This window comes from Nerophis lumbriciformis, linkage group LG37, assembly GCF_033978685.3.
Source record: "Nerophis lumbriciformis linkage group LG37, RoL_Nlum_v2.1, whole genome shotgun sequence".
In the NCBI taxonomy this organism is placed as follows: domain Eukaryota; kingdom Metazoa; phylum Chordata; class Actinopteri; order Syngnathiformes; family Syngnathidae; genus Nerophis; species Nerophis lumbriciformis.
The window spans coordinates 24,926,939-24,949,761 of record NC_084584.2 but is presented as its reverse complement, the minus strand read 5'-3'; the positions used below and the strand labels follow the sequence as shown (position 1 = coordinate 24,949,761).

The 22,823-nt window shown below is 42.0% G+C and overlaps 2 protein-coding genes across 5 annotated transcripts in view; both read right to left on the bottom strand.

Annotated features, from left to right (window-relative positions):
• LOC133577287 (uncharacterized) overlaps positions 1 to 8,543 on the bottom strand; it is a 92,647-nt gene extending 84,104 nt beyond the window's left edge. Inside the window, exon 1 of the mRNA XM_061930969.2 lies at positions 8,002 to 8,543. The gene's annotated coding sequence lies outside the window, so the exon portion shown is untranslated. The remainder of the gene's footprint in view (positions 1 to 8,001) is intronic.
• Positions 8,544 to 8,682: 139 nt separating this feature from the next.
• Positions 8,683 to 22,823, bottom strand: part of rxrba (retinoid x receptor, beta a) — a 28,093-nt gene continuing 13,952 nt past the window's right edge. For 2 of the 4 annotated variants that reach the window (XM_061930973.2, XM_061930974.2), the window contains 6 exons: positions 22,648 to 22,777; positions 19,565 to 19,697; positions 16,306 to 16,341; positions 12,726 to 12,817; positions 12,536 to 12,641; positions 8,683 to 12,443 (listed from right to left, as the gene is read on the bottom strand). In XM_061930973.2, the coding sequence (XP_061786957.1) occupies positions 12,296 to 12,443; positions 12,536 to 12,641; positions 12,726 to 12,817; positions 16,306 to 16,341; positions 19,565 to 19,697; positions 22,648 to 22,777 (645 nt within the window). In that variant the 3' untranslated portion in view covers positions 8,683 to 12,295. The remainder of the gene's footprint in view (positions 12,444 to 12,535; positions 12,642 to 12,725; positions 12,818 to 16,305; positions 16,342 to 19,564; positions 19,698 to 22,647; positions 22,778 to 22,823) is intronic. The other 2 variants (XM_061930975.2, XM_061930976.2) reach the window with 1 other exon arrangement.

Sequence of the window (22,823 nt, the reverse complement as noted above, 5' to 3'; positions counted from 1 at the left end):
ATGGCAGACATTTTAACTTTGTATCCCCCAGCCCCTTCCCAACTGCCTTGGAGGGCCGGAGTTATCATTCTTAAGCTGGACCCAAGCTTTAAAGGGCCAATTCAAAACTACTTTAAAGACGTGCAAAATGGGTCGTCTCACACTTGTTAGGGAATGTGTCTTGGAATCGTAAAGGAGAGCCCCTCCAAACTAGATTGGGGTCTTTGACAAGCAGGACCCTGAAAAGTGGTTCAAGTCTGCAAGCGGCGCTGACAGAATGACCGCGGTCCAGTAGGAATGCACCACGGGAGCGAGGGGGAATGTACCACAGGGGTGTTGAGGAAGGGGGTGGTGTGCCAGCAGAGAAAACATAACAGGGGCGGGGGGACAGAGGGGCCTTTTGTGAAGCAGGAAGCGCCCAGTCCCGGGCCCTCGGTCAGCGTAGAGGAGTCGAGGGGACGAGGAAGACGAGCGCAAAGTGAAAAGAAGACACCTGCAGAGTACCAACAGGTTGAGACTAGAGATGTCTGATAATATCGGACTGCCGATATTGTCGGCCGATAAATGCTTTAAAATGTAATATCGGAAATGATCGGTATCGGTTTCAAAAAGTAAAATGTATGACTTTTTAATACGCCCCTGTCCGGAGTGGTACACGGACGTAGGGAGAAGTACAGAGCGCCAATAAATCCTAAAGGCACTGCCTCTGCGTGCCGGCCCAATCACATAACATCTACGGCTTTTCACACACACAAGTGAATGCAAGGCATACTTGGTCAACAGCCATACAGGTCACACTGAGGGTGGCCGAATAAACAACTTTAACACTGTCACAAATATGCGCCACACTGTGAACCCACACCAAACAAGAATGACAAACACATTTCGGGAGAACATCCGCACCGTAACACAACATAAACACAACAGAACAAATACCCAGAACCCCTTGCAGCACTAACTCTTCCGGGACGCTACAATATAGTGTACACCCCCCGCTACAATATCGGAATATTGGCAAAAAAGCCATTATCGGACATCTCTAGTTGAGACCATTTGTTCCATGACTACTCAGGACTTCCTGCTTTGTACAAATCAATATGGGTCTTGCTTTGACAAGCAGAAACAAAATGTTTGTCAGAAGGTCAAGATCATCAATGTGAACATGCAACCTTAGCGCTGGAATAAAGCAAACATTGTACACAGGGACTTCCTGTTCAGTGCAAAATATGCTTCAAAATAAAAGCATGGCAGTATTAAATCGGAATGCTACACCCACTTAGAACCCAAGAAGTGGAACAAGCCCCGCAGAGGCAATGCAAGGGCCCTATTGAAATTGCTGTGTTTTTTCTTCTATATGTTTGGACACCTTTTTGAGGCCCTTTACATGCTCAAAAAGTTGACATATTTTGCAGGCGCATCAGGTATAGTGAAAAATTTAATATTTTGGGAAGAATTAGCCCCTCGTACCAATTTCACGTAACGACACGAAAAACGCAGGAGTTGTCTATCATGACGGGACGCACATAAAAGTTTTAGGAATACCTAAAATACCTGAAAACGAACAGGAAGTCGGCCATCTTGAATTACGTTTTTCATTTTTCCGCCAAAAAAAAGGGGTCTTACTTTAACAAACGCCTTCTGGGGACTTTGACCAAATGAGTCGCAGTTCAAATTACAGATACTACACATAGACGATGATAAATTGCGGAAAGCTTTGATCTGATGTTTCGCCACAAAACACCAAACGTTAATAATAACTTGGCTCCACAAATTCTGATCCTAATCCTATTTGGTAGAAATGATCATGAAGACACCCTAAAGTGCTGTATGGCTCTGTACACATTTATATCCATTTGTAGTGGGCGGATCCTGACGACGAATACCATGCCTTCTTCAATGATGATTTGACACAGATGCTAAACTGATGCGCGATAATAAATTGTAAATAAATGTTATCTATGCCATAAGATGTGGGCGTTGCATGGCGCCAAACTTTGATCTGATGGATCGTAAAACACGAAACGTTATCAACTCGGCTCCACAAGTTTAAACTTTGTTCCTAATTAATACGCATGAGGATGTCGACCTGAAGTGACCTATGGGTCAGTACCTATTCATAGCTATTTGTAGTGGGCGGAGTCTGGTGACGAAAACTGCACATCGTCATAAACCATCAATCTGTCTCTTCTTCACTCTCGCTGATCGGAACTTCTTCCAAACTGAGATGAGGCTTTAAGGTCGGTGTCCGGTCATGCCTCGACGTTAATATCGACACTACTATCGCCCCCAAGTGGTGAAAAATTCTAAAATTCATAACTTCCTTCCATATGCTCCAATCTTCCTGAGTTTTTCGATGGTGGATTGGGGTGTTGGGTGGAACGCAACTGTATGACCGCTGTGGCGCCATAATCACTGCTTTGTGGTGGGAAACTACAACATTCATAACTTCCTTCCACATGCTCTAATCATCCAAAAATATTTTATGATGGGTCGGACTATTGAGGTAGATACAACTGCGTCACTGCAGTGGTGCCAATATCGGCCCCTTGTGGTGGAAAATTATAACAGCCATAGCTTCCTTAAACATGCTCCTTTCTTCCTGAACTTTTCGATGGTGTGTTGAGGTGTTGGGTGGGACACAACTGCATGAGTTTGGCGCCCTTATCGCCCCCTTGAGGTGGAGTACTATAACAGTCATGACTTCCTTCCACATGCTCCAATCTTCCTGCAATTTTGATGGTGCGTAGGAGTATTGGGTGGGACGCAACTGCATGACTACTGCAGCGCCTTTATTGCCCCCTTGTGGTGGGAAATTATAACAGCGATAACTACCTTATGCATCTTCCTGAAATTTTTGATGGTCAGTCGGAGTGTTGAGTGGGATGCAACTTTATCACTGCTATGGCGCCAATATCACCACCCTGTGCTGGAAAATTACAACAGTAAAAACGTCCTTAAACATGCTCCAATTTTATTGAAATTTTTGATGGCGGGTTAGGGTGTTGGATAGGACGCAACTGCATGACTATTGTGGTGCCCTTATCGCCTCCTTGTGTTGGAATACTGTAACAGTGATGACTTGCTTCCACATGCTCTACTTTTCCTGCAATTTTTGCTGGTGGGCAGGAGTATTGTGTGGGATGCAACTGCATGACTACTGTAGTGCCATTATTGCCCCCTTGTGGTGGAAAATTATAACAGTGATAACTACCTTATACATGTTCCGATCTTCCTGAAATTGTATTTATTATAGTATTGAGTGGGATGCAAAATTATCACTGCTATAGCGCCAATATCGTGCTCTAATCTTCCTGAAAGTTTTGTTGGTGGGTTGGGGTGTTGGGTGGGACGTAATTGAATGACTACTACATGCGATTATTCCCCCCTTGTGGTGGGAAATTATAACAGTCATAATTTCTTTATACATGCTCCTATCTTCCTGAAATTTTTGGTGGAGGGTCAGAGCATCGGGAAGGACGTGACTGCAAGCGTCATGCGTGCTTACTGATTCGTGTGAACCCCCATGGTGCAATGGAGGCGAGGGCCCGTTTAACGCTGCTCGCAGCTTTATTTCGATTGTTATAGCCACCGGAAGAAAAGCCAATTATGTCATTGTTGTCAAAACAACAGCTTAACACTTCCGCTCTATTAGATAAGAGTACAACATATTGGGGCGGAATAGCTCGGTTGGTAGAGTGGCCGTGCCAGCAACTTGAGGGTTCCAGGTCCGATTCCCGCCTCCGCCATCCTAGTCACTGCCGTTGTGTCCTTGGGCAAGACACTTTACCCACCTGCTCCCAGTGCCACCCACACTGTTTTAAATGTAACTTAGATATTGGGTTTCACTATATGTAAAGCGCTTTGAGTCACTAGAGAAAAGTGCTATACAAATATAATTCACTTCACTTATTTTAAAACGGGATGAACTTTAATTGGCGTCTACAAAACAGCTCTTAACATTTTGCAAGACATATTCCCCTCTTCAATACGGCGAAAGCGACTTGGCAACTCTTCTTCTCTGGGTCTATTTGGCAGGCAAACACCACTTTCCCCTATAGCCAAGCTCCTGAATCACAGATCGCTGCCGTACGCAAGTCTCACAATGATACAAGTTCATATAAAATCACAATTATCCAAATAAAAATATAGACAGATAAGAGGAAAACCATGTCAGCAAACTGACGTATGTTCGAAAACCTTTAATTATCGGCCATTCTCCTTATGTCTCTGGCTAAAGTTAATGTGTAAAGAATTAGTTCATTTCAGTTAGTTGGTCAGCCAGTTGGAGAGGCAAGGGATGGGATAAACGAGTTCCACAGTAGTGCCAAGCAATCCAAAGCAGTGACAAAAAGCGGAAGCAACCCTGATTACCACAGTGGGGGGAAAAAAGAAGCGATGACAAACGTGATCAAGTAAAAGAAGCCCAAAGAAACTAATGACGTGCTAAACGAGAGGCTCGGGGCAATGAGCGACGTGGCCATTAACGAGGCCCTTTATCTTCTTTAACACACACAATCACTGTGACCATGAGGAAGAAAAAGACACGCCCTATTCCTCTTTCTTGATGCATTTCAAGGCCTTTCCAACTAATTTTATCAAGTTGAACTGCGGCTGATTGTTTCTTTACACTCCAAACCAGGAAGAGAAAAGTGAAAACAACGTGGACTTGTTCCCTTCGTAGCACTTAGAATAGCTTCCACAGCTTTCTTTGATCTGTGGGACTTTGCGTCCATTTGTAAGGTTATAGGTCACGGACCTGTTGGTCCTCCACACCAAACACACTTTGCATTTCAAAACATGGGAAACCTCCCAGGAAAATACAGGATTTTTATCAGGGTCGACTACAAAAGTGGTCTTCAAACCCAACTCAACAATAATACATTATAAGCGTACATGACAACATAAAAGGGTTTTTATTATATTTGAGAGATTTTTCATGCTGGGTAATGCCACTTTCCTCTATGTGAACATCAATCTTACAAAAAGTGAGTTCGATGTTGCGTTTCTAATAACAGAAAATGTGTCGTTTTTTTTGGCAGCGATAAGTCGACTTCTCTGTTGATGTGTTGTTCATGTCCATTCATCGCTCTCGCGCTGTCGATGTGATCGACTCACGTGATATATTATGTCACCATTTTATCACACGGAGCGGTGTGTACAACCAACCCTGTGTTACTTGTGTCATTTTATTTTGAAGACCGGACTTTTTATTGGCTCCAGGATTGTGACACCAAAGCCGAGTTCTATAAAGGCGTAAATGGTCGTAAATGTTTTGGTGCTAACTGAGTGCAAACTCAGCACCTGGAGCAAATGCTTGTTGATATTGTGCAAGTAATGTCTTTTAAGCCCCAAAAACCAAGCAAATCATTTTTTGCACATTCATTCTTATTCATGTCTGCAATAATTATGAAAAAATGTTTGTTGATTATATTTTCTATTTTTGAATGTATTACTTAGGTATTTAATTTTTTATAATTACAGTACTTAAGTTACTATTTTGTTGAACTTGAATGTCACAAAATAACATACAAAATTTAAAGGCATTGTTTTGTTTAGTTTTTTGCATGTTTTCCACTTTTCAAGGCCGGTTTGTGCACTGTTTAAGCACCAGCACCATCATTTAAGTACCGACTGGGCACTATCCATCCATCTATCCATCTTCTTCCGCTTATCCAAGGTCGGGTCACGGGGGCAGCAGCCTAAGCAGGGAAGCCCAGACTTCCTTCTCCCCAGCCACTTCGTCCAGCTCTTCCCGAGGGATCCCGAGGCGTACCCAGGCCAGCCGGGAGACATAGTCTTCCCAACGTGTCCTGGGTCTTCCCCATGGCCTCCTACCTGTCGGACGTGCCCTAAACACCTCCCGAGGGAGGCGTTCGGGTGGCATCCTGACCAGATGCCCAAACCACCTCATCTGGCTCCTCTCGATGTGGAGGAGTAGCGGCTTTACTTTGAGCTCCTCCTGGATGGCAGAGCTTCTCACCCTTTCTCTAAGGGAGAGCCCCGCCACCCGGCGGAGGAAACTCATTTCGGCCGTTTGTACCCGTGATCTTGTCCTTTCAGTCATAACCCAAAGCTCATGACCATAGGTGAGGATGGGAATGTAGATCGACCGGTAAATTGAGAGCTTTGCCTTCCGACTCAGCTCCTTCTTCACCACAACGGATCGATACAGCATCCGCATTACTGAAGACGCTGCACCGATCTGCTTGTCGATCTCACGATCCACTCTTCCCTCACTCGTGAACAAGACTCTGAGGTACTTGAACTCCTCCACTTGGGGCAGAGTCTCCTCCCCAACCCGGATATGGCACTCCACCCTTTTCCGAGCGAGAACCATGGACTCGGACTTGGAGGTGCTGATTCCCATCCCAGTCGCTTCATACTCGGCTGCGAACCAATCCAGTGAGAGCTGAAGATCCTGGTCAGATGAAGCCATCAGGACCACATCATCTGCAAAAAGCAGAGACCTAATCCTGCAGCCACCAAACCGGATCCCCTCAACGCCCTGACTGCACCTAGAAATTCTGTCCACAAAAGTTATGAACAGAATCAGTGACAAAGGGCAGCCTTGGCGGAGTCCAACCCTCACTGGAAACGTGTCCGACTTACTGCCGGCAATGCGGACCAAGCTCTGACACTGATCGTACAGGGAGCGGACCGCCACAATCAGACAGTCCGATACCCCATACTCTCTGAGCACTCTCCACAGGACTTCCCAAGGGACATGGTCGAATGCCTTCTCCAAGTCCACAAAGCACATGTAGACTGGTTGGGCAAACTCCCATGCACCCTCTAGGACCCTGCCGAGAGTATAGAACTGGTCCACAGTTCCACGACCAGGACGAAAACCTCACCGTTTCTCCTGAATCCGAGGTTCGACTATCCAGCGTAGCCTCCTCTCCAGTACACCTGAATAGACCTTACCGGGAAGGCTGAGGAGTGTGATCCCACGATAGTTGGAACAACGACTGGGCACTAGTATTGGTTGTACTGTAAACAATACCAAGCCCTAGTGTTACGAGAATACTTCCCAAGTGTTGCCGAGGCCAAATGAACTGGAAGCTGTGCTTCTCCGGATGCCGAGAATACCAGAGATTATTCTTCTTCTTCGTGGAAAGTAAAAATAAGGGAGACATAATCAAGACCTAGGAGTTTCCCGGGAAAACTGTAAGGATTGACAGTTATGCACCAAACCCCATCCAAGACTGGCTTGACAAAAGTTGCTTTTGCGAGGATGATAAATTTAGATTTTGAAGTTATTGTGCTTACACCAGTGGCGTTTAAACATTTTTCCTTGGTGGTTTCTTGTTTAATTTCATTATTAGAATATGTCACAGAGGTAGCGTAATGGTACGCTGCATACAGTTCAATTATAGGCTAGGGTCCAAACACCTAGCCACTGTCTGTATCTCGTGCAAAACCTAAACCAAATTTTCTTTTGCTGGTGGGAAAAAGCACGATACATATTAGGAAAAATAAAAAAATAAGCTGTGGACCGCAAATGGCTCCTGGGCCAAACTTTGGATACCTTTGGCCTATAGCATGTTGGCAGACTTATGTTTCAGGCCTTTTACTCTGATAGTTCTTCATGCAAGTGCAGGTTCTACTTTCATTCTGGACTTTGCCTTGATGATACATGTCTCTCATGTCCTCTTGATCAGAAGCCAAAAGGTAAAATTACAAACTAGTGTCGGTTTCGGCCCGGTTTAGCTTCGCTCCCTTTTGGGGCGCGCAGTCTGTGTGCAGCCAAGCATGAGACGTGTCATGTCATTAGAGCTGAGAGACAGCGGGACAGACGCCGACAAGATGTGGTAAAGGAAGATGGGAGGAGATGCAAGAACGTGGATGGTAGGCCTGAAGGCGGTGGAAGGGAAATTGAACACATAGGAGGTTGGGAGATGTAGGAGGAGATGCAAGAATGTTCCCAGAAGCTTGCGGCAGAAAAGGTGTCAAGGACGCATGCGTCAAACAGGAAGAGTCCTCTGTCCCCATGTGTACATAATGCAGGACGCTTTGTGTTACCTGAGCAGCTAACATGCAGTAGACATGAAGGAAGGGGCATGAAGACAAGTCTTTGACTCCCAACAGACGCCTCATTGTGTGCACTCTCCCTGCTGGCAAATGTTGGAATTACAGGAGCATAATACCTTCACATTTGTTTCATTTATAGTCAAAATACAAACCACACACTTTTGAAGTCCTGTCAGTGTAGGTGGTATACAGAACGACAAGGAGGGTCTATTGAACTGGCTTCAGGTGACATTTTAAACCATACATGGACAAAAGTAAGTAGCATAAAGTGATTTTTTTTTAGTATGGAACTAAAAGTTGCATGCAACCATTAATCTGCGGGACAAGCAGTGCTGTAGACATGAAAAAGGAGGCGGTGTCACGAAACTTTTCACCACACAGACGCAGCTTCACATTCCTGCCAGTGTGCTAAGAAAATGTAGGCTAGCAAGTGCCAGGTGGCAGGATAGACGGCGGCACAGGTATGCCAATTCCTGATTGGCTGAGAGGTGCAACATGGGAGAGGTTTAGACAACACAACCCTCCCATCCTTGCCAAAACTAAAAGGTCAGTGCTCCCTCTGGAGGCTAAATGGTGGCAGTACGGCGCCAATGGTCACCTCGGGCCTGGGGGTCCTGCTGGACTGAGGGCTGTGCCATCTTTTTGGAATAATGACATAAAAGGCAGTTCGTGTACAGTATTAAAAGCTTTACTCAGACATAATACGACAAACAAGGTTCAAAATTAAGGACTGAAAAAAACATGATTCATTTTCTTCCTTCGATCTCCAAAGCACACAATAGTCGATCGGCTTCACGCGTACGATGCAGTAAGATACACACAGGACAATGAACAGACATGAGAGAAATCAAACATAAGAGTGACACATTCCATACGCATCTTACAGTTTATGTATTGTTTAATACTTTGTAATAAACAACAGGTTGGGTAGCATAGGGAAGGAGACAGGAAAGAAGACAAAAAAGGGTGAATTTTGTTTAGTTCAAGAGTAAACAAATATAAGGAAGGTTCTAGCTCTACAGGGATGTTTTTTCCCTCCTCAACTTGATCTTTAAAAGTCCTCCATAGTAGCCGCCTCAAACGCCTCGTCCTAAAACAGAGCGACCAATCCGTCCAGTTGTCTACTTTTGGACAATACAAGTGGATCACCAATGCTCAGCTTTAGCACCTTGAGTGGTCCAAACACCGGTCCTTCTTTCTTAAGACCGTTAGCTGCCATTCCATTCCTACTTTGGCCGCACCAGACGACCCATATGTCAGGTCACATCCCCAACAGGTTGGCGGTCTCCGGCAAGGGCTGGAGGAGTGGCATCTTCAACGCAAACGTGATATCTAGTCACACCCTGCAATCCATTTTTAATACTTCCTCTCAAACAGTATCACCAAATGTAACAAATATGGCGGCAACAACTCCCACTCCAATAAGGTTGCAATAACAAACACATGTTGGCAGCACGGCGGCGTCAAGTAAAGTAAGCCCAAACGCTCATTCCTACGCTTGTCCCCCAGAAAGCTTCTCATCCTTTTCGAGCAAAAATCACGGGATTGCGTCACACATTTCTGATGAAGAGCCTTTTCTGCTCACAGGCATTTAACAAGATGGTTAAATAAAAAAAGATGGAGGGCAGGATTGTGTTGTAAAGCAATGACTCTTGCTTCCAGCCTGGCTCCCAATCATCCTCACATTTCATCACAGCAACTGTGTACAAGTACACAACTTTGGCCAACCTGCAACACTCGATGGAAGAACTGAAACATCTCAACTTCACCGACACAGCGATCTACGCTTTTGAGCGTCTTCCGACAGAACGTCAATGCATTGCTGTTGGATGCAGCGATGGGGCACACTTCTGTAACAGACCAGTGATACTGTGGTGTGCTTAACCTGTCATAAGCGTCGCCGCAGTCAGATGGTCCACGGTGCATATACTTGACACGTCATTGTGAAATTTTGGCATTTGCGTTGAGGTCATCAAGAGGGCCTCGCAGCGTGTGTGTGATTTCAGTCATTTCCAGACCATGATTGACAGTAGCATAGGAAGCTTCTAGAGGGAAGCACAGTAGAGCCATCAATCAAGCCAAAAATGAAATTGTTCACGCAAACGTGCACGGCAGTTTCTAAAAATTTGCTCATCTGCTGGAAACTCAGCCAAGAGCTTCCAAAATCCTTTAAAGTGCCCTCGTCACAACGCAGCCTCAACACCATTGTTTCTGCAAAGGTTTGCATGAGTGAAGAAAAAAAATCAGTCTTTTCAAAAACATGCACCTGTCTCACAGGTTATTTAACTGCAGTAATACAAGTCATACAGGGAAAAAAAGGAAGAGGGGCAAAGATCCTCTCTCAGAGGACATATCTAGATTATCTGCAGGGCAGGAATCTCATGCTTACCTCACAGCTACTTCCACTGTCTGCACACACACTCAAGTCTGGAGTCTGTGAGGACGCAGGGAACTAATTTGCAGAGAGGAACATCGTTGTTTGATTTTCTCTTGCATACTGTGCATTGCATTGCTTTGAATGTGCAAGTCTAAAATGAAATAAAAACCTTTTAGATATTTAGCACCCGGTAGAGGACATCTGCACCTCTTCCCTGTTGAATGACACTGTGATCAATTCTATTCACTGTGGAAACTTCTAAAAGACAACTAGACAAAAAAAACTAAACACTAACAACAATTCCATACCAGTATGGCTGAGCACTGGTTCAGGTCATAGCTTAGGCATCGTGATCAAGGTACTTAGATCACAGTTAATGTCAAGTGCCGCTGTTGATGACATCCAATCAAGAACGTTGGTGCAAAGGCTGCAGAGTTTGGCCACAGTCGTGAGTCCGCTCACTGATCAGCGGCAACAAATTCGAATTCCCGAATGTGTGTGTTTGAGCCACGTGTTGAGACGTGAGCAGGTTGTGATTGGTTTTCCTAATATATACATGTGTCGTGTACAAAACAACAGGTCGTCAAAGTGTCAGGTAGTTGGCGACGTACTAATTCACGTCTTAAACTTTGGGATGCAAACCCTGGTACTTTGTTGCATGAGTCAATGCACCACCAGTGTTGTCCTCGTGTATTGCACTCCAGGTGAGAATAATACAATATTGCAACACTGCCAAAGTTATACTAGGGTCTTTTTTCCAATCACATACTCTGTTGTTGACTCAGGGTATAAGAGTCTTTCCTGCATTTTATTGCCAGGTGATTAAGTACGCCAAGCTCATTTCACTGTATCCCGATGCAACGTCAGCAGTGTCAGCCAAATTCAAGTGTAGTTTGGTGTACCTAATAAACAGGTGTTTAACAAACCCATTAACAAGGATTTGATCTGACTCGATATTCAAGCAACAATGAGAAAGCTTACAGGTAGTACCTGGTCTCAGAGATGGTGGTCATTCAGAAGAAACATTTACAACCCAGCAAAGTGCACAAATGACCACAAGCAAAGGAAGACTTCAAGCTGGCAAAAAGAGAAACCCAACAGATATACTTCCTCTAGCTGTTTAAATTGCCAGAGTAGAAAAAATGGATCAAATCAAGAGTAAACAAAACAAAAATTCAAGTCATTCTTCTTGCCATACAAAGCCCACTGTGCGCATCAGGAGGATGGGGAGGGACTATGTTAGCTGTTCAAAGTACTCCCAGACCTTCCTGGATTTCAATGCCTTGGAAAAAGCTCTCATTTCATGAGTACAGTACTTCAGGATAGAAACTGAAAAAAGTTGCAGCATAAGAATCAAAATGAAAAGAATAGGTTTGATTGGAACTGGTGACAACTGCAGACGTGCTGGTTTGATAGTGCGTAGTTGATTGAAATGCTACGCATCTGATTGGAAGTTAAAAAGCATCAGTAAAAGTGGATCTAAGATACAGAGGCGTCAATAGAAATGAGTTAGTGTGACAGTAACAAATTACCAAAAAAGTCACTCCTGAGATGAAGGCTAACTTATGATTAAGATGCTTAGTACTCATACATGTGCGTATTCACACTCTTTTATATGTATATAATCTATGTATATGCATATGTATGTGCTAATATACTGTAAAGGTATACACTGTGTACAAGATAGTCGGTGTTAAATTGTGTCGCCTCTGCAAGTTAGATCTTTGTGTAATAGCGTGGGTGCGGTGACTGAACCAATTTGTGTGTTTTGTGTACAAGTGTGAGAGCTGGCACTTTAAGCCCAGCAGGTGCCGCAATTTAGTTAAGTGAAGCCCAACAAGCCTGAATGAAGGCGACGTGTGGCTAATCCTGGTGTGCAATCGGATCCTGACCAGAACCCGGCTGGGCCTAGGTGAGCTGGTGAGGTGCCTCCAGCATCTCCATTAGGAAAGTGTCGATGGGCGTGTCGCCAATCAGCTTAAAGAAGAACAGGTGCTCCAGGCACTTCAAGCCAATGGAGCGCAGGGCTGGCAGACGAAGGAGGAGCTTTGCAAACCTGCCCAGGAGACAAGGAGGAAGTGTACCTGTTATCCCCTAAACTATCTCCTCCCTCTTTCTGTGTGTGTGTGTGTGCGTGTTGCAGCGCACCTGCCCTGCTGGTCCGGGTACTTCTGCTTGCAGTAAGTCTCAAGAGATGCATATACCCTTTCTCTCAGCAGCTCCACCTCACTGGAGTTGGACAGACCCTTGGCATCTTCAGGTGAAAAACAATTGGGAAAAACGTTGACGTGTCTGACGTGGTGTCATGTTTCTCGGCGCGCTGTCTGCCCCTGCTTACCTGGATTGAAGAGGATAATAGCTCGAAGGCAGCCCAGCTCAGTCTTGTCCATCTGCATGTCTCTCATCTTGCTCACCAGCTCGGTCAAAACCCTGCCGAGGAGGACGAAAGGGAGAAGGAGGACACGGGCCATCAGAGAAAGTAGTGAGTGCATGGATTCTGCACAAAAACAAAAGCTTAACTGATTAGTAACAATTTTCATTTGAAATTGTGTCCATCTAAGTTTTAAGTGCATGGACTTTTTACAAAGCAGGTTGACATGATTGGCCATGGCATAAAAACATGATGCAGACAAGCACAGACAAACAGACCAGTAGAAAAACTGGATTAATTCCTCGTTTCACCACCTCTGCATTGTTCAAGGATTCAATTTCAGGTTTTAACGTGCATAAATAAAATCACCCTCACTTGTCTTTTCTAGTATTTGGCTCAATACCCACTTGAGGTTAGCTCAAAATCAGCTCTCAGGCTTTTAATCCCATTCGGGCATTCACACATGCACTGCACAGAATGGTTACAAGCACGATACATCGGACATCTGGATGAGCACCCCTTTGATGAGTACCAAGTAAAATTCCTAGTTTGTGAACCCGTTCTCAAACAATGGCAATAAAAACTATTCTGATTCTGATTGTGTAGGGATGTTCCGATCTGGGTGTTATGCTGTCGATTCCGATCATCCATGAGTGAGATTGTCCAATACCAATACGATTACATGTATCAAAGGGGTCATATCATGAATTTTAATCCACATTTTAAAATACTTTGTGGTCTACATAATCTGTAATGGTGGTGCTTTGGTCCACATATTGTTTATTCAAGCACCCTTTTGACTGTCTCTTGAAAATGAGCCATTATATAGTACCGGCACTATTAACATGCGAAAGACCTCCATGCCAAAACCCCTTCCTGCTGGCTCAGACCCCATGAGCCATGTTGTGGTTTTAGCGGTATGCTTCCGTACTAAAGTTTACCGGAAAACCTCCACCGTGTATGACGATATCCGCTTACATGGAAGGTTAGGGAAATATCACATGTCAGGGCAAATCTCAAAACAGCTTATTTGAAACAAGGCAACATTGTGTTATAAGTATCTCCTCAACGCCTCCATGATTTGAATAAAAAAATTGGGGATACAAATTCCAAATACACAAAAACAGGTGCTAAAAGAAAAAAAAACTGGGTTTTGTACATGACCCCTTTAACTGTTAAATTTTCAATGTATTTATGATGAGTGTTATTAAAATTGTAATAACACAATATCTAAACAATTTCCTTATTGTCTTTTATTACGTACATACAACTGTTTGAGCAAAACAAAGTCAATAGTACACAGTAACTAAAAAAAAGCAAAAACTGCCATCTACAACTAATTTAAATAATTTTTTTGCCCTTGACGTCCTCCTTTGTCCTGGGACTTTTTCCTTCAATTTGTAGACATTAACAAAAACAATTTTGAGAAAAAAACAATATAGATCTAATCCCTCTAGTATCGCTCATTTACTGATACAGTACTACTAAGGGTGTAACGGTACGTGTATTTGTATTGAACCGCTTCGGTACGGGGGTTTCGTTTCGGTTCTGAGGGGTACCGAACGAGTTTCCACACGGACATATTAAGTAGCGTACCGCACGTTGTGTAAACAATGCACACCAAGGCGCAACACACGGCATGCTAGCAGCGACCGGGCTACAACAACAAAGCGAAAGCGGTTTGTCGACATTGTTCAGCAGCGGTAGGGTATGCTTCTGGCAACACGTCAAACATGCTAACCCATTTGAAGAGTCACCACCCCCAAGTGAACATCGCTTCAACGAAGAAAAAAGACGAGCGTTGTGCAAACACCGCATTCAAGCAGCCTCTCCTCGGCGAGTCAGGCAGGGCTAAAGCAATAACAAATGCCGTTGGTGTTTTTATAGCAGCAGATTTAGGACCATATTGCATTAAAAACTAGATTTTGACCCACTTCTTCTTTCTGCAGACAATGTGGATACACTGATTTTTCTGTCAAAAAACATGAAGATTGAGTGAAATTCACCAGGGTTAAAGGCTGGGGGGGAAAAGAAAAGTTAATCTGAGTCTGAGTTGACTTGAAACTGTTTAATGTTGCACTTTTTATATGTAGAAGAAAAGTTTTGTAATTTTATTTAATCTGAACAACAACTTGAGGCAGTTTAATGTTGATTAACGTGGACCCCGACTTAAACAAGTTGAAAAACTTGTTTGGGCTTTACCATTTAGTGGTCAATTGTACGGAATATGTACTGTACTGTGCAATCTACTAATAAAAGTCTCAATCAATCAAAAAAAGCACTTTATATGTAGAAAGGTTTTGTTAAGAAACCATTCTGAGCATTATCTTATTTAGTTTTTATTTTATATATGTTGACCACATTAACCCTGGCAATGGACCCTGTGTGTATATGTATGTTATTGTTATGCTTATCATTCATGACTGCCTGCTGTTGCACTGATCAGCCTAGTGGTGGCTCACATCCATCACACACAGAGCTAATTCTATTTTGGGGCAGAATTATTATAGTGTTCCCAATGTTAAAAGGATAAAGCCATTGTTTACAAATTTGGCAAATAAATAACCAAAACATTTATATTTTGTTGTTTTCTTACTGTACCGAAAATGAACCAAACCGTGACCTCTAAACCGAGGTACGTACCGAACCGAAATTTTTGTGTATCGTTACACCCTTTAGTACTTCACTTGGTATCTACACCACCAACTTATGGATTGATCCGCCCAACCTTTATGTACTCCAGTGCTGATGCACCAACAAACACAAAAGCTACTGTAATATTATACTCCCTCTGGACTCTTATTGATCTACTTGCTAATTTCCTGTTAATACCTACTTACTTTCTGCTGCGACGTGTTTCCATCAAGACATCTTAAAGTTTACTAAGCACTTACTTCTTGTGCTGTTTCAAGCTACCTTACTTGCTATTGGTCTGTACCATATTGAACCTCACCCTCCAGTGACAACTGATAATTAAGATGCTAAAAAATGCAGTTCATTTCCACAATGGAGGTGATAATTATTAATTTAGAGGAGCGTCTCCACAACGTGTATGGAGATACACAGTTAGCGGCTAGCAGCATCTCACCCTGAAAACAACAAATACCAGCATCCCTACCTTGGTGATACTCTAAGGTGATACTCTAAATAACTAATACAAGCTATCCTTAGCAACCAGTAATGTTCGCACAGTGGCAGTTCAGCGGAAGCACATGATACAGTCATGTCTTTGACTAATGTAAAGATGTACTGTATTTGACAGCTCCAAAGGCTGTACCGAAGGAACGGTTCTGAACAAGGTTAGGACTCAGTCATGTTCTTGGCACACGTTCAACAGTTTTCAAAAATAATTACTCCACAATTGACGCCTTGTGACTGTTAGCAGCACAAAGCAACTAAAGAAGCCACACACATACTTATGACTACAAGCGTACTTTAAAGATGGCCTCTGAAAACCTGTAGAAAACTTAACACTTGTGTTACGTTCTCAATGTGGATTCCAGAGGAAATTTAAGAAAAAAAAATGTTTGTGTAGTGGCGTGATTACCTGTCAAATATGGCCCCAACCTCAGCATTGTGCGCCCTGTGTATTCAATCACAATGTGTTATTACAGCGTATTACACAGTCACATTGGCTAGTAGTACACTGTTTTTGATGCTCACTATCGGAAAGCTCAATGTTTACTTTTTGAGGCTTGTTTGTTATAAAAAAATTAAAAAAACAACAACAAAAAAAACCCTTGTGAACTTCTTCACCAGATCTATACAAAATAACTAAACTATAAAGAGACTCGGGTTTCACTAAACTATGACTATTAAGTAGGAATGCAACGGTATTGTAAATCTCATGGTATTATGGTTTCAAAATGCTAGCAATAATGCTGTGGTATGTGACGATATGAAATGGTAACTTTGAGTACTCCCGTCAATGTAGTTTTGTTCCGGCGCTATTAAATGGGCTATTCTGAGAAGTAAACTATGTCTCCTATGATCCCTTGTGCAGTGCCGGCAAGCGGAGCGAAGAACGTCCTGCAAAGTTTAAATCAGAAGTACGGACACATTTTGGTTTTACGATGAACACTAAAACGTGACAAGAGAAGACATGTTGTTGGACTTTGTTGTTGGTTTGATGAATGAGCAGAAAAGCAGTTACCGGTATATCCTTTTAGTGTAACTAAGTGAGAGCGTGGACATGCAAAAAAACACTGCACACCACCGGTCCACAATGAGGAATACGAGTAATAGACCACTTGATGAACAGTCATCCGGAAAATATCCCAAAAATGTAAATTGTTAGGTAACCTTCTGAGAAGCAGCATAAAAGTTGACACTAAACTAAACATTTTTGTTTTACACTTGTTATAAACTGGAGGTTTACATTGTCAGTTTAAAGAAACTTAACTAAAACTCTTAGGGCCTGATTTACTAAGATCAAAATACCTCATGCTAAACAGTGTGTGCAAAAAAATAAAAATTGGGCGTGTTGTGTGCAATCTACTAAGACTGCGTGTGCAATTTAAAAGTGGTGCAGACTGCCTTATTTAAGTAAGGATTTTACGTGTAATATATTGGGCGTGGGCACACTCATTTTTTGCACATTCATGTCATGCTCCTGCCTGTGGTATTTTGCTAGGTTTTTTTTTTTTTAAAGCAGAAGACCACTTTGTATGGGCATTTTAGAAGCAGTAATGCAGTGCATCTACCACTTATGTGCTCAAGACGCAAACAATGCATACTTCAAGAAGTTTTTATCATATTGGATATTGGTTAGCAATATATATTGTATGTAAAGAAACAAACTTCATTAAAAAAAAAAGTATGACACCAAAAGACATCAATCTGTTATAATCAGCCCCTTGAGTCATCTAGCAGCTATGAAATTATAAAAGGATGTTGCTGAATAGATGTGTCTAATATTTGTATTTTTTATGTGTAATATTTGTATTTTTCACCATTTAAATATATTTAAATGTACACGTAGAATGCTATGTCCGTTGTGTGTCTTTGCAGCACGAGCACTCCTCTCACACAGCCATGTGTGGAAGTGTGTCAGCTTGCGCGTCCTTTTCAAAATACTAAATTGCGCGTGCTGTATAATATTTTTGCATTTTCTCCTCCCAGTATTGTGGCCGTTTTGATGATCAGCATATATTTTGCGTATAAATGAAGACAGAGACGCAAAATGGATTGCACGCCTTATTCCTTATTAAACACAATCCACTTTGCACATGTTTAGTAGATCAGCTTTGCGTGTGCCATTAAGTTTGCACATGTTTTAGTACACGCAAACCTTGAGTAAATTAGGCTCCTAATGTTCCGGGACAATTCTTTGCACCTAAAAATACTTGTTTCTAATATGATTAGAGCATTTTAGCATTTCGTGCTCAATTACAGTAAGTGCGTTTATCCTTAACAATCCTGCCGCTTCTTTTTACACACTTTGGCATTTATCTTAAGCCTTTTTTTTTGTTACGACAATACCACAATAATATCGTATTGTGGCCCTAACATCGGGACGATATCGTACCGTGAGATTTTAAATATCGTTACATCCCTACTATTATGTAGGAAACATTATTTTAAAATACAATTATATTTACACACAAAGAACATTTGCACTTGCAATACATGTGAAGTTGAACAATGAAAACTTAATTATTTGGATTTCTTGCCAATTTGAAACAGGTTTACAGCAGTGGTGTCTAAAGTGCAGTCCGTGGGTCATTTTCTGCTAGCAGATCCTGTCTAATTGGCCCTTGGCAGATTCTAAAAAGTATTATAAGATATTGCACTAATTTGCTCTGTCACCTTTGACACTAAGCTAAGATGTGGATATTTTTTTCCAATTAGGTTAACATATATTGACCTAAAGTAGATAGTTTTAAGCATCTTTAATGCACAAAATATACCAAAGTGCCTACCGCATCCTTTAATATTTCTGTTGGTAGAATTAGTTTTTACATGCCTGGTTTACAGGATAGGGATTTTAATTATTATTACGTGTGCTGTACTAGCTTTAAACAGAGCTAACCTGTTTATCCGGTACACTTTGTCAGTACAATACCTCACATTTTTTAAGAGGGAGACAATTGAGCTTGTTTTCAAAATGACTGAACGCAGTGACAAAATTGCTGTGTAACTAACAGTGAAGTGACACATTGTGATTGGATATGCAATGTTATTTGCAGTGTATTTCAGGCCAGTGATGAATGGATTAACTACTAATTCCTCACTCAAAGCGCTAAAAAATAAAACATGGCAGTGAACACTTGATCCAGATGGACGCGTCAGACCAGACCGTCTTTTTAAACAAAAATGTCTGACACACAAGGTTAGTAAACATTGGGCAACCATTGCTGTGTTATTTCAAGTCACAAAAAGGTGCCTTATTATTGCATCTGTGTGCTCATGCATGTCTATGGCCATACAGTATGTAATAGTCACCAGCCTCCCAGCATGCACACCCCCCCAACGCAGCGCTAAAGCAACAGCCAAAAAAACGCAGCAGATGCAGACCGTCACTGCAGTAGATATTGTAACTAGTCAGATGATCCAGACAATCAACAGCTAAGTGAGATGAAGCGTGAAGTCATCAGAGACAAGTACATGTTTGCTTTCAATGAAGATATGGATTTTCATGAGTGGATCTACCTACTGAATTCTTGGCGGACTTCATTGATTGGCGTCTCCATTCGATTTGAAGTAGGAATGCCTACTAATGTTCTTTTGAATATCTATCACAGATTCCTAAGTGTGTATGTGGATGTGTATGATCAGATTTGTAGATGTGCAAACGTGAGTGCTACCTGTCAAAAATGGCTCCCACTCCAGCGCTGTGAGCACTGTTCCTGTGCACGTGAAGGCCTGTGGCCAGTAAGATCCCATCCTTCACGGAGATGGAGCGATGGGAGAAGGACGCAATCAGGAGCTCGTTCCAACCTGTCAACCGCACGTATTCATTTGAATCTTTTACAAATCACTGATCTTGTATTCCTTCTTTTTTTTTTCACAGGGACTTGATATTGTGTGAGTAAAAAACAATTAAGTTCAATCAATGGTAGGCGGAGTTGTTTTAAACTTGTTTGCGCTAAGCAGTGCAGTTTGATTTTTACCAAAGTAACATCTGTATTGTCACACATTCATGTATTTATGGCAGGCCACATTAAATGATCTTAGACTGCCACATGCATGCATGGCATGCTACAGGTGACACCTAACACACGTCGTACGCTACTGCTCTGCCAGAGAATGAGAAGACATAATGATTGAAAACTTTGTCAGACTCCTCTGGATACTAGCGGTGTAACAGTAAATGTATTTGGGTTCTGTCTTTTGGTTGACAAGCCTTGACTTCAATTCGGCTATAGACGCATACCAAATTTCCACACAGTACGTATTAAAAGTGAAAAAGCACCCGGAACCCTTTGGTTACTGGCCAACCAGCTCTTTGGCCATCTCCAAGCATTGATGACAGGCAAAGTTTTCAAGGCGGTAGCAGAGATCCATATATTCAGGACACCTCTATATTGCAATACCACCAGCAAGAAATGTGCGAACAGAACACAGCCACAAACGTGCAGCCCAGCCTTTCTTTGACCCGCATGAGTCATGGCTAGGGATGTATATCGTAAGGATTTTATCGATAACGATACCAATATCGATATTGCCTATTGATACCGGTATTCATCGGTACTATATGTAATTCATGTAAATAAGCCGTGAACAAATGCATTTTTACTCGCCCAAGAGGTTGTTCATCACCAACATCGTGTAACATCTCAAATTATTTTATCAACACCTGCTTTTTATGTCTTAAACAAGTCAATTATGTTTGTAGTGCAAGGTGCAATGTAGTTATGTCATCATCTTGTAAAGACCACAACGATCCATCACTGTGTTTCTATTCGTTTCAATTACACTCAGCTCGAAATAATATGTATGTATGCCATATATGTGCAGAGCACAGAACTTTTACATGATATATCATATAAAAAAATCTAATATAAATCAATACAATTAATGTGCATTTGTGTTTTGATGCCACGCAAACGTGGCGCACTGGAGTCACGTCCTACGGCTACTCAAAAACTGTCAGCTGGTTATGGACTAATGTATTATTAAATTTTTTACTTTTTGAGTGGATTAATATTGTCCTGTAGATTAATGGATCGCTAAGAGGACAGTTGATGAAGGGCCGTAGCGTTGCTCGTGACTCGACTTTTGAGGAGGAAATATTGTTGCATTATAAACTTTTGTGCTGTGTTGCTTCTTTACTTGTGATTATTCCGAATTGATTATCAGATCCTACCCATGTCTTTTCTTATGCGTTGTACCGACACCAAAAGTGAATGTGACAGTGCCCACTTGTCATAAATACGATGGTCAGCTCGATAAAAATAAAAAATGCAGAAATCTGTATTATTTGGCCAGAATCTTAACGGTCCTCCTGGATTGACCCGATTAGGAACCAGTCCCAAAAAATACTGGTACTCTGAATACATCCTTAGTAACACCTCTCTTTCCCAGTAAAATACAAAAACCAGGGGTCTGCGAACCGGGAGCCATTGCGGGCTGTGGTTTGTTTATAGATATTTTAGAACTAAAATAAAAACATTATAAAATTTAAATTACAAAGAAAATCACAGCAAAAAGAGACAACGTAATAAGAAAATCCTGTAATGATGATAGTAATGACTAATAACATCCAGTCTACACACACAGCATATTAGGATTTACCTTTAACTGAACTGGACTGCTTTGTGGAAATATGACCTCTGAGGAGACCTTAAAGGGGAACTGCACTTTTTTGGGGGAATTTTGCCTATCACTCACAATCATTATGACCGACAAGAACACACACGGCTTTTCTTTTCTTTTTTAAAGATGATAAAAAAACGCTTGAAAGATGCGGCTAATAGGAGTCACTGTTGTAGCCTTCAAAGCCTCTGAAACAACTTTAAAAACCTTTTATATACACAGTGCAAGTATATATATAATGTAGTAACAGACAAGTTCATAACAATATGTAATATGGTCAATATTTACCGTATTTTGATCACTTTAACCGTTTCTGGGACTGATTTATACCACGCATTCATTGCACGTCTGATTTCTGCCAACATGTTTGTTCCTACTTCCGAAATCAAACACGAGTGTACAATTTTATACTTTTGAAGCTAAATATACCGCTGTTTATGGAAGGAATGTTAAGGCTATAAATATGGAACTTGGAGCAAAGCTGTATTGACATAAATGGATTGCTTACCCAAAATCGACAGGAAACGTCCACGGCCAGCTGGACCAAACAAACAACTGTCGAGTGAGCCATTTTAATATCCATCATGATACACGCAGCACGCCATGCGTGTTAGTACAACGCTGTTTGGCTAGCACAGCTGTGTACAAACAAAACATGAAATGTGGGCTAATACTTTACGGATACTGTAATATGATTGTTCATGTTTTTCAGTCAATAACAAATTGGTGTTGTATCACATTGTGTTGTTCATTACTAATGCAAAGGCGTTTCGTGTCGTTGTAGAAGCTAGCTTATCTCTTGCCGTAGTTAGCTTTTACGGCTAATACCGTGTTCCTCAGTGTTCGCTCTTACAACAACGTCAATACCGCTTGGTTATACGGTTACGGAACGTAAATGAAGTATTTACAGTTTTTGAATGCATTTTTAAAGTGATTTAGAGGTAGAACTGATTGCTCCAATTAGCTGTATTGTTGGTCACCTAGAACAAGTCGATTTGTATACGTTTGAAAGCGAAAATATATGTATATTTTGTCTTCTTGTCTCTCATAATGACTGGGAACGATGGGCGAAAGTCCCAAAAAAGTGCGGTTCCCCTTTAAAGTTACAATAAAGTTCAGGAATAAAACACACCTGCACGGAGCAAGATAACCTGGTCATCGAGGGGCAGTTCGGAGAAGTGCGGGATCCTCTTGGCCCACTCCACCAGCGTGAAGAGCTGCTTGTCTGCAGCCTGACAGATGTTTGTGACAGGATCGTTGGGCTAAGGAAGCATGGTGAGGAAGATATCTTATAATCACATACACACA